General features: G+C 52.9%; 4 protein-coding genes across 4 annotated transcripts; 1 reads left to right on the top strand and 3 right to left on the bottom strand.

The window, feature by feature from the left end:
* Positions 1 to 58: 58 nt before the first annotated feature.
* BDP55DRAFT_553437 (family 6 glycosyl hydrolase) lies at positions 59 to 1,782 on the bottom strand (the record flags this gene model as incomplete). Its single annotated transcript, XM_060569290.1, has 6 exons — positions 59 to 438; positions 490 to 634; positions 708 to 865; positions 922 to 1,169; positions 1,230 to 1,640; positions 1,691 to 1,782. 6 exons carry the CDS (start codon positions 1,780 to 1,782, stop codon positions 59 to 61), a joined length of 1,434 nt encoding a protein of 477 aa, XP_060429076.1.
* A 1,845-nt stretch (positions 1,783 to 3,627) lies between these two features.
* BDP55DRAFT_167854 (AP-2 complex subunit MU) lies at positions 3,628 to 5,339 on the top strand. The gene is made up of 3 exons (XM_060565733.1): positions 3,628 to 4,056; positions 4,120 to 5,089; positions 5,151 to 5,339. The coding sequence occupies exons 1-3, from the start codon at positions 3,720 to 3,722 to the stop codon at positions 5,155 to 5,157; spliced, it is 1,314 nt and encodes a 437-aa protein (XP_060429075.1). The 5' UTR covers positions 3,628 to 3,719; the 3' UTR covers positions 5,158 to 5,339.
* A 182-nt stretch (positions 5,340 to 5,521) lies between these two features.
* Positions 5,522 to 6,640, bottom strand: BDP55DRAFT_553569 (uncharacterized protein; the record flags this gene model as incomplete). The annotated part of the gene is made up of 1 exon (XM_060569305.1): positions 5,522 to 6,640. One exon carries the CDS (start codon positions 6,638 to 6,640, stop codon positions 5,522 to 5,524), a length of 1,119 nt encoding a protein of 372 aa, XP_060429074.1.
* An 865-nt stretch (positions 6,641 to 7,505) lies between these two features.
* On the bottom strand, positions 7,506 to 9,874 carry BDP55DRAFT_553268 (multicopper oxidase-domain-containing protein; the record flags this gene model as incomplete). The annotated part of the gene is made up of 5 exons (XM_060569275.1): positions 7,506 to 7,943; positions 7,999 to 8,064; positions 8,130 to 8,989; positions 9,059 to 9,125; positions 9,188 to 9,874. The coding sequence occupies 5 exons, from the start codon at positions 9,872 to 9,874 to the stop codon at positions 7,506 to 7,508; spliced, it is 2,118 nt and encodes a 705-aa protein (XP_060429073.1).
* Positions 9,875 to 11,856: the final 1,982 nt, after the last annotated feature.

Genomic DNA, 11,856 nt, shown 5'->3' with positions numbered 1-11,856 from the left:
AATGTGAATGTGACGTCTTCAACTTTGAGCCATATCTGCAGAAAAAACACAACAGTACTTAAAAAGCTGGGTTGGCGTTTACCAGGAGCTGCTCGAAGTAGGCCTGGAACCAAGTTCCGGCCTCAGGGGCGGGCTTCAGAGCGTCCTCCTTGCCGCAGTTGTAGTCATAGCGGGTGGCGGTAGAGAGGGAAGTACCGTCACTCTCCCCACCAGGCTTCACCCAGACAAAGGCATCGACAAGCGACGAGCCCGTGTTGGTGGATGGACGAAGACCAAAGCCGGTGCCGATGGCATTGCACCAGTCACCCCAGGCCAACTGGCCAGTAGGCTGCTTACCGGAGCGGCCTTGGTCAACGATGAACTGAGCGTTCCAGCCCTGAGCGGCGAGAAGAGGCTGAAGGGCTTCGACGTAGTGCTTCTCGTCATAGTTGGAGTTGCCTAGACGGGTTAGGTATAGAACCCTTGGACCACTGGATGGGAATTATGTACCTGAAGTATAGGAAGGCGGGGAGCTGACGCTCCAGGCGTTGTAGTTGGCTACATTGGTCACGATTCCGCGGAGAGCCTTGGGGCTGCCGGCGTCCTTGTATACCTTGGCATACATGTTGGCGGCGGGTCCCAAGTTTGCAGCCCACTGGAGAAGTATGTCAGACCATAGGAACATGTATGGGGTGTGGTGTGTGGTGTGTGGTGCGACCAAAACTTACTCCTAACCAGCCCGCGTGGCCGCCATCAAGGTACATGGCGACGTTGGGCAGGTTGAGTTGGGTGACAGCATAGTTGGTGCACTCAAGGTAGGCGGCCTGGGCACCGGAGCACTTGGCAACGTTGAGGTTGGTGACCAAGTTGGCGAGGGAATCGGGCTCTGGATTGGAAAGTTAGGACTCGTCGACATCGACGGATGTAAGATGAGGTACTGACCGATCACAAGGAGGATGCGAATGTCAGAGTACTTGAGAATCATGGTGCGGATAGCGTCAATGTACTCCTTGTATTTGGCAACACCACCGTCAGCGATAGCGTACTCGCCGTTGGAGGCAGCAGCAGCGCAGTCGCGGTCGGGAAGATCATATACGACGAACTGGCCAGCGTAGTTGCCGCCAGCTGCATTGGCCTTGCGAATATCGGCCAGCGTAGAGTCAACCAAGGGAATCTTGGCGCGAGTGTCCCTGGATGCTGTCAGCACAATCAGGACTCCAATAGCGGCGTCTTTCATATATATAGCTCACATCCACATGAAGGTAGGGACCTTGGCAACGGCAGCAGCCGCAGTCTGCAGAGCAGGACTCAGGGACGGGATAGCCAAAGTCGTAATCTCTGAAGCATAGTATGAGTTGGCCCAAAGGTTGACGCCGGCAAAAGGGTTGCCCGTGTAGGTCGCACCGCCGGTGACTGCGGGAGCGCTGGTGGTGGCAGTTCCGGCACTTGTGGTGGTGGTGCCGGCCCCGGCGGTTGTCGAGGCTCGGGAAGTGCTGACGACCGCAGAAGAGCTGGAGCGGGCAGTCGACGAAGCGGCGGCAGAGCTCGAAGACAAGGCACTACCGGGCAAGCATTGGCTGTAGTAGGCATTGTTGACGACGCAAGTGCTGCCAGAAGCACAGCATGTAGGGCCGGTGAAGCCTTGGCCACCACATTGTGCCCTAGCCACCAGTCAGGTTCTCTCCTCGTCTGAAATTCGTATTCTACTTACCATACGGCGCCGCAAGACTGCCTCTCCTCGATCGGAACAGCAAGAGCAGCAGTACCCAAGAGGGCCGCGGTGAGAAGAGCGCGAGCAGCCATTGTTGCTTCGGTTCTGGGTGATGATAGCTTGACTCTAGAGAGGGTGGTGTCCGTGGGTTGCAAATCAAGAACTTGCCATGTACACAACCTGGGAGCTGGTCCTTTTATCATGTTCCCAACCACAGTTAAGGACTCAGATCTCTTGAACTCACCGCTTGGCCTTTCGGAACGGCGGGATGGACGTCTCCTGGGCTTATTCTGGGCTGCCGGCGGGAGAGGAACATTGCCCCACGATCTCGGAGCGAAGGTACGGCATCTTGAGCTTGATTACTCCTTTGAGAAAAGCGTCGAGGAAGTAGAGCGAGCCGAGGGAGCCATCGCTACCATGGGTCTATGGGGTTATGGAAGAGACATCCGAAGTACGGGCCTCGAACCATGAAATCGCATGGTTGACGGCATGCTGAGCATGCCCCTAAAGCTGGGCATGGAGCCATCAGTAATTGGCGGTGCAACAAGCTACGGCTGTCGTCGATATTCAAAGGCGTCGAGGAGGAAAGTCCGCCAACCAAGGTGTGGGCAAAGCGCGGGTTGAATGTAACGGAGTGTAAGTCATCTCGGAGGCGACGCTCCATATTAGCCACGAAGGGAAGAGCGCGTTGGTCATGGGGGCGTGATGGATGTGGGGACGGTCGAAGAGGGTGCCATGAGGGGTCGGGAAGCTCTTTGAATCGTTCCGGTCAAGCTACAATCCAGCAAACTCTCCATTGGAAAGTCGGCTTTGTCGCCCGAGAGAACACTGAGAGGGAATGGCGTGCCTATGCCGTTTAATTTAAACACGGAAGACTGCATCGCGACCGTGTCGCAAAACGTATGTGGAAGACGGAGGTAGCCAGTCTCGCGATGCAGAACTGGCGGATCGAAAGCCGAAGCGAAAGTAGCTTGGCTCAAGGCACGGAGACAGGTACCATCAGCATACTAATCCGTATAGACACAAGTGTGGCGAGCGGTGGGAGCCGCAAGGCAAGACGCAAGGGACGACAAGCGAGTTGGAGAAATTGGGGGTTGTGTGGTGGTGAACCGCGTCGTTGGTGGTGCTGTGGTACTCGGGCCTGTCTGTGTTAATGAGATTAATGAGTGTCAAGAGTGGAAGCAATCAATACTGATTGCCTACCTAATAACCATCGACAATCAATCTAGGGTTCCCAGTTCTGCGGGAGCGATCCAAATTGACGTTTCGTCGAGTCCTGACCTCCAGCAACGTCATGTCATTGTCGTGGTCGCATTGATGGTGGTTTTGTCAGGTAGATGGCTTCACTTGAATCCGGTGGTGAGGTGCCAAGGGCTCGTGGTCCCGACACACATCTTTCGGACACACAGCCCCGTTCTCAATATCGTTTTCTCCGTATCACAGCCAGAGCTCGCCAGAGAATGGAAAAGTAGACATGCGGTTGTGGATTATGAATGTGGCGCCTTGTTGTCGTTCAGGTGTGGTGGTGGTGGTGTTGTTGCAAGAGGATGAACGGGTGTGAAGGTGTCAAGGCGTATTAGCACGGCCCGGAAGCACTGTGCTAACATAATCACTATTCACGTCAAGAGTCGACACGTGAGTGCCTTGGATTACATAAGTCGGTTCTGGAAGGCAAGGCTTACCTAAGACAGGAAGCATGGACCAGGAAGCCCACACCGCACGGAGCGCCGGTCCACCGTGAGCTTCACCGCCCGGACCCTTTTGGGGCCTGGCAGAATTTCCCGCCGGTCCCGAAACCGTCCCCCTCGACCAAGTCGCAAAGTGGAAGCTCCCCTGACGGCTGACCGAGCCAGTTCCCGCCGCAGTCCCCGCCGTGTCCCGCCTGCGACCCTTTGCCTCGATAATCACCAACATCCCATTCTACCAATTCTACTACCGTGAACACCACGCGCCCCTCCGAGTTCCCGTCCGCTAGTCAATCCCCGTGGTCGCTCCCCTCGCGCGCGCCCTCACCCCGTGACCCGCCACGATGTTGTCCGGAATTCTCATCTTCAACCAAAAGGGCGAGAACCTCATCTTCCGCGCCTTTCGCAATGATTGTAGGCCCAGACTTGCCGACGTCTTCCGGATTCAAGTGATCTCGAACTCGCAAGTCCGGTCGCCCATCTTGACCCTCGGGAGCACCACCTTCAGCCATGTGAAGCATGAAAACATTTACCTTGTTGCCATTACCAAGAGCAATGCGAATGCTGCGCTGGTCTTTGAGTTCCTCTATCGCTTAATTGCGTTGGGACGGGGCTACTTTGGCAAGTTTGATGAGGAGGCTGTCAAGAACAACTTCGTGCTTGTCTATGAGCTGCTCGACGGTATGTTTCTACCAACTCAATCTGGTGTGTTATTGGTGTGCCCTTCTAACGCCTGCTATCTAGAGATCATTGACTTTGGCTACCCTCAAAACACCGAGACCGATACCCTCAAGATGTACATCACCACCGAAGGCGTCAAGACAGAACGGGCTGCTGAAGACTCGGCCAAGATTACAATGCAGGCAACAGGCGCGCTCTCGTGGCGCAAGGCAGATGTTAAGTACAGAAAGAACGAGGCCTTTGTCGACGTGATCGAAGACGTCAACCTCCTCATGTCTGCCACGGGAGCCGTCCTCCGCGCCGACGTCACTGGTCAGATTGTCATGCGCGCCTACCTCTCCGGTACCCCAGAGTGCAAGTTCGGCCTCAACGATCGGTTACTTCTCGATAACGACGGGCTCCTGAGTCTACCGAGCGGAAACAGGATGGGAACCAAGGCCACCAAGGCCGCCGCGGGCAGCGTCACCCTCGAAGACTGCCAGTTCCACCAGTGCGTCAAGCTCGGCAAGTTCGACAGCGACCGCATCATCTCCTTCGTCCCGCCCGACGGTGAGTTCGAGCTCATGCGCTACCGCGCCACCGAGAACGTCAACCTCCCCTTCAAGATCCACGCCATCGTCAACGAGGTCGGCCGCACAAAGGTCGAATACAGCATCGGCATCAAGGCAAACTTTGGCGCAAAGCTCTTCGCCACCAACGTCGTCGTCCGCATCCCTACACCGCTCAACACTGCTAAGATCACGGAACGGTGCACCCAGGGCAAGGCAAAATACGAGCCCAGCGAGAACAACATTGTGTGGAAAATTGGGCGGTTTACGGGACAGAGCGAGTTTGTTCTGAGTGCCGAGGCCATCTTGACGAGCATGACCAACCAGCGCGCCTGGTCGCGCCCGCCTCTGAGCCTCAACTTTAGTTTGTTGATGTTTACGAGTTCAGGCCTTTTGGTTAGATACCTGAAGGTGTTTGAAAAGAGTAACTACTCGAGCGTCAAGTGGGTGCGGTACATGACGAGGGCGGGTTCCTATGAGATACGGTAAGATTGGCCTCCATCATCCCCTGTCCCGATACCCATTGCTAACAGGACCGTCTCACAGTTTCTAGCGAGGTAATTATACGTGTATGTGTGGTCTTGAGCTTGCGTGGTATATGCATAGTATGGCGTCAAAAGGTATTCCCAGTAGAGAAAAACTGGTGGGCTTCAGCACGTTTTGTCAATGTTTACGGCGGCCACATTGTTGTCAATACAGTCTCTTCTTCCAGAGATTATAGTAATGCAAGGTGTCCCTCCTCAGCTCGCATCCTTCGTTTCAGCTTTCCTCGTTTCGACGAAACCAGCTTCGCGTTGCCCAACGTCAGCCGATTCGACCAAAGCACTTCACTTCGCTGGCATAAGCGGTCTTCATCATGGCGGTCAGCTTATCTCGCACTTCTCGCACCAAACAGTCTCACATTCTCACCCACGTCGCTAGCTCGACCACCGTAGGTTCATGTTCAAAACCTCATTGGCGACCTCCGAACGGCCGTCCGGAAAACAATCCATCATCGTGGTGTTGTCCACGCCCTCCAACTCATCGTCTTCCACCAGCAACACCCTGATCCCCTCGAAATCCTGCGTATCCGCGTCTGCCTGCTGGTTCCTGATCATTTCGTCCATCACCCTCGCAAACATGTAGATCGGGTGCTCGTCCGACCAACCCATGCCCTCCAAATCAAAGACTTCCCGATATGTCTTGCCCACGCCATGAATCACATCCGCTGGCCGCAGTCTAGCCGCGTCCATATCTCGACTGTGAAGTTGATCGTATAGTTCACCACGAGTCTGGAGCTGAGATCTCGTGATATTCTGCTTCTCGCAACGGGTACATCGGCCGGGGCAATGGTCAACCAAGTACAGTACTCGAAGTCCTCGTTGTATGCAACACGCCAAGTACGCCACCTCTTCAAACATCGCCGCTCCAACCGTCGCCGGCGTCCACGTCTCCGCAATATCCAGAGCGATGAGTTGCGCATCACGCAACGTCTCCGCCATCTCGGCGCTCCACGGCCCTTCGAGCACCTCAGTCAGGTTATTCACCCCGGACGCCTCAAACTCGCCGAATAGAACCCCGTGGCTGAGATCTGTGAGAGCACCGCCGTCTCCGAACCGCAAGAGCAGCACGTCCTCTTCATTGTCGTACTGTATCCTCTGGTTTCGGCCGGGAAGATAGACTGAGTTCATGCTCCGTCCCTTCAACCGCCTCTCTACCGCTGCCGAGGCTTCAGAGCAGACTAGCCGCATCGTCTGTCGTTGTTTGTAGACGGATGGATTTCGCATATGTCTCGCAATCCTCGTCTGCCGCGCAAGTTCTGCCGGCCCGGCTTCGAGGGCATCCAGGAAGACGCAGTCTCTGTACTTTGTCCATCTGGCGTGGTTGTCTTCTGAAATATTGCCTTCTATCGACTGGAAGGCCCGTCTGCTTCGATCAGTACCCCGCCATGACGGGAAACAGACATCAAAGATGTGTATTGAGGGTCCAGCTGCTGCTTCGTTCCATACTTTGAGGCGGAGCTCGGCGGGGAGCTCGGCGAACTTTGTGAACGGCATCGTAGGTGATGTGTGAAGGTGCTCACAAGTCTTAGACGAGGCTTTGACTTCGGGTCGTGATTCTAACCAGGGTTTATGAAGATGATTTCGAACAAGTCTCATCGGAATTGATCCCAGGAAATTCGCCGCCAGTAACAGAGTCGGCCAGCCAGACACCCACTCTACAGCATCCACTGCCAACTCACACATCTCATCCATGCTTACTCTCACCTTGTCTTTGTTGCTCTGAAGTTGCGACGTGGGATGATGAGACTGGAAAACATAAGTCAGGGCTGTCCCGAACGATGTCCCTTCGAAAAGAACCGCTACCTCGTATATCTGTTCTGGGAGTCAGCGCTTACATGCATTTACAACAGCGCAGACGCAGAACGCCACCATCAGATTTGGCCGTTGCTTCTCGCCCGTCTGATAAGCCACGCGACACCCGCGCCGCTGGGTCGCATACCACACCAAAATACGATGGCAATGTGCTCATTGGCTGGGCTAAGTGTGAGCTTGGCATTTGATGGAAGATTGGCTCCACGGCTGCATGGACCCGTCTGGCCGGAAGAGCTGAGGGGATAAGAAGAGATAATAAGAGCAGCATCTACGGTGTTTGCTCCGATGGAATGTATTGACTGGTCTTGCTGTCGCAGTCCTCCGCCGCTTGTGTTATTCATCGGGAATCATGGACATCAGTCATGTTGCTATCTTTATCGATTTCTTTTCGACAGGTCGCCTTGGCCGACTCTTCAGCGCTCTCATACCATGATCTCTTACTGGCCCTCCACCTCCCACCCTCCCCTCGTCATAAATAGACCGTCTCAATTTCGTTGACACACTACCTCACTGAAACTCGTTATCCCATTAGTATGAATATCCGCCTTTAGACTCCAGAATCGTTCTGGAGGTTGGTGGCATTGGCGCAGGCAGGATAATCCGGCTTGTCGTCTGTTCCCAAGTTACCAGGCCAGTAGTTCTTGCAGTCGTAGGCCCAAGTATTCCAGCTAGCACAGAGCTTATGGGCATTATCCAGGGCCATAGAGTTTCCGGGCTGCCAAATAATGTTTGCCTCGGCTTGTCGTTCCATGATTTGCAAAGACAGGCCGGCGGAGGCGTGTCTAGCGATGTGGCAGTGCATCAACCACACGCCAGGATTATCTGATTTGAAGGCGATTACGGCGTAACCGCTTCTGGGGAGGAGTACCACGTCCCGACGGGGAGGATTATTCAGTTTGTTCTTGTTGGGCTTGAAGTCTTTTATGTCCCATAGCTTATCATCCTCCTGCTGGACGATGGCAAAGTCATGGCCGTGAAGGTGGATCTGAACGAAGTCAGTCTCAAGGTTCTAGGCAGGGGCTATTGCTATCGCTACTCACGGGATGAGGGCCGAACGTTTCGTGTTTAGTTTTATCGTTATTGTCGGAGTTAAGAACCAGATAAACCTACGCGAGGAATCACCAATCAGTAACAGATTCCATCAGAATGTCCTATACATAATTAAACTCACCCAGTCATCTGCGGTATAGTTCTCGGGCACAACCACCCATCCTGTTGGCCACTCATCGCCAACGTTGTCGAGGTTCAAGAAGGTAGGATTGCCGTACGTGGTCTGGAAGGGTCGCACGTCCTTGCTATCTGGCCGTTCGAAAGAGAAAAAGGCCGTAGAATATGGTCCATTATGGTTTGCTGCATTGCTCAGGTCTGCGACGTTGAACTGCTCACCAACAAGGCCATTTGAGGGTGGTCCAACCTTCCATGGAACAGTGGGCACAAGTTTATCGTTGAATTCAGTATCTGAGACGACGAGGCTAATGTTCCAAGCCGTGCTAGTAGGATCTGCTGTACTGGAATTGTCGTATCGCAGGATACCAGTCTTCATGTAGTTGTTGGCGTCCACCGTGGCGCCGCCTTCCATTGTCTGGTTTGTGGTAGTATTTAGTGGCATATGCGTACGAATCCAGAAATTGCGATCATCCGGTATAATATTAGCATCGGGGTTCGTGCTGTTGACAACCGGCCTTGCCTCGACGATGATGTGGTATCTCTGGCCGATGGCAATGAGGAGTGAAGTTGCGTTGAATGGCTCGATGGGAACGAAGTCTGCCTCAACAACTGTGAAGTTGTGGTTGTCAATGGAGAAGACGAATGTCGATTGAAAAGCAGTGTTGACAAGTCGCAAGAGATACCGCTTCGCTCTCGTTTTGGGGTTGGGCTCAATGTCATCGAACCAAATCTCATAACCACGGGGAATCTCTGTGGTGTTCTCAATACCTCCACCGGTGAATCGAGCGATGTTCCCGAAGCCACTCAGTAGTATGTCTTGTGCCGATGGGCTTATGTACAGGTTTTGGAACGCACTATTGTTCGCTAGAATCCATTAATTAGCATCAGCTTGACACAACCGGATAATGCAGACATGGTTTCAGCCTGACTCACCCCAATCATTCATGGAGATTGGCTCGATAGCCTCGTCGTACGGGAAGGATGTTGGTCCGTGAATGGTCTGAAGTACGATTAGCACAGGATTCTTAACAAGTCTGGAAACCTAAGTATGTATAGACTTACAATGGGAGCTTGCAGACCATCGGCGTACTGAACCGAGTAGTGGCTGTGATACCACGAGGAGCCGTACTGCGTGGCATTCCACTGGTAAATAAAGGTGGAATTGGGGGCAATAGGGCACTGCGTGATGCCGTTGACACCATCCATGTGCATTGTCTGATTCTGTCTAATGCCATGCCAGTGGACGCTGGTTCCGTTGTTGGCGAGAAGATTCGTGACGTGGATCTCGACAGTATCGCCCCAGCAAGCCTCGATGAGAGGCCCAGGCCAAGAGTTGTTAAACATCTTTGCTTCGGTGAAATTCAGACCGTTCGCATTGACGTAGCCATCTGTGACGTTCAGGTGGTAAACACGTTTGACACCTTGCGGCACCCTGTATTCGTAATCGGTTGTGATATTGAACTCTTCCCCAGTTTTCGGATTACGAAGCCAACAGCTCCGATCGTCTGCAGTGCCACATGACCTGAAGCCTTTATCTCTCATATGACGGTAGTCGCAGACAAACTTATCAATGTTGCTGCCAGGAGGCGTAAAGACGAGATGGTCATGTCCGGCAGTCTCCAGGTCGATGTGAGACCAGCTAAACTTGGCTCCTAGGTATTGTTGAGGTCCATCCCGGAAAAAGGGTGATCCAAAAAGCGAATTGGCAACATCGGTTACAATAATCCAGACGTGGCGAAGGGCCAACATGGTGGCTGGTTCGTGATGCAACTCTTTTGCTGCCTTACGAGATAAATGATAGGAACCTGCTCGACTAGCTTTGCTTCAGGGCAGTCATGGGAAAGGGGATTTAAACACTTTTGAGCACGATTAGCGAAGGTTTGTTATCATGTCTGAAGGCCTAGTCTCTCGCCTTCGTCGTTCGCGGACCTTTCAGCCCGCAGTCTCTCGATGGCTGTGGAGGGATACATTCGAAGTCGTGATGACTTTGGACTGGAACGGCGTGGCGCTTCGACACATAATCGCAACCGGACATGGAACGTGAACTGTTAGAAATGCTTACCGCCACGGGATTCCGCCAAGTCATCTGAGGGATAAGATTCGGTGATCTTCACTCGAGCCAGAACCTTCTAATACGGCTGAGAGGATTTCCATGTTCGATATTTCTTAAGGACTACCTTATGATGTTTGTAGCTACTCTAGTAATCCGAATTGGTTCCGTCGCATACATCTTTAGAAGGGCAAGAAGTGATCTTCAAAGTACCGCTGGGGAATCTTGGAAGGGAAAACACTCGCATGAAGAGGAATAAGAGTGATATCAGACCGGCGCAAGAGCCCGTGTTTGATGCTGCTAGCCGCTGGCCCAGCCCAAGGAACGGGCCGGCAAGTAAGGGAATATCAGTGATTGGTTGTGCCCCGCTCCGTACTGAGACAACACCAAGTTAACAAGGTTAAGAAGGTTCAAACCGTGGATCACCACTTGCCTAGATGCGGCAAGACAACCACCGGCAACTACGGGTGCGGGCGAGGGGTTGAACAGTCAACTGCCGTCCAGTTCTCGTGGAGCGGCTGAGGATTTCCAGCTCTCCACGCTTGTTATTAGCTGAGTCTCATTAACATGGCTCAGACGAAGTATGCGGGGAGGAACGTGGTGATCGGCGTTTCCTATGAAAAGTCTGGAATGCAAACGGCTCATGGAGAGCTCCCTTGACTGACGATCATGCCATTTCATGTTTTCCACGCTGATTTTCGGGAGGGGCATCCAATGCTGCACTCCAGACCAATACGAGTGCGATAGGAGCGGTGAACTGTCTTGCTCACTCCTCTACCATCGAAGAAGAGACCATGAGGGGCTTAAATGTCTTAGCAACCCTTCAGATTTCCGTGAATCATCCAGGAGCTTATGATTGCATGACATTTACATAACCCTTGGGTTGCTCTGTAGTAGAATCTGGAGACACTTGATGTAGATGGACACACGGTCGATGATTCTCATGAAAGGTGATGTGCGTTGAAGATTTGACCGATAAATTTGCTATTTTTCACTAAGCAATCGCAACACGCAGCTTCAAAGAGAATGTGCCCTCCATATGTCATCGTATTATCATTTGGTTATGCGCTTGTCTGATCAGTCGTACCTGCCTCGCGTAGGTTATGTAACATGCTGCTGACAAGCGCAGACTACTAGTATGAAGAGCAAGTACTCTGTAAACCAAAGCTACATTAGCAAACAGCTGCGGATAGAGCTGCTATACCTACTCGGTCGTTATTAGGCGTTATGAATCGTTTACTGACGAATCCTTTTACTTCCCGATCATTTGGCCTCTCCATGGCGGCGCTAAATGTCGCTTACTGAGACATGGACTTTCAGGGCTTCCACTCGTACAACCTTCAGTCTTTCAGATCTAGGCCTTCTGTGCCACCCCAAAACATTGCCCCAATTTGATCCAGACACTTCTGTGTGACAGCCGGTGTTGAAATCTCAAGCCTCATCTCGTTCAATTCAAGCTTCAACTTCCCATGAAGCCTAGCAGCCTCCGACTTCTCCGGCCGTAAGCTTTCGTTTAGCTCGAGGAGCGAAGCTATTGAATATTTTCGTGGTTTTCTCGGCTCCAGCAGTCCTTCTGGTTGATATAGGCGCGTCTCAATGGGGAAGGCCTTACGCCTTCCCGGCTCTGCTGGTAACCGTGGCGCCAATGCTTGACCTTGTGTAGCCGACGGGAAGAAACAGC

The sequence above is a fragment of the Colletotrichum godetiae genome (genome assembly GCF_030913485.1).
Source record: "Colletotrichum godetiae strain CBS 193.32 chromosome Unknown BDP55scaffold_23, whole genome shotgun sequence".
Taxonomy (NCBI): Eukaryota; Fungi; Ascomycota; class Sordariomycetes; order Glomerellales; family Glomerellaceae; genus Colletotrichum; species Colletotrichum godetiae.
The sequence above is the reverse complement of the archived record's forward strand: the minus strand, read 5'-3'. Positions and strand labels throughout refer to the sequence as shown.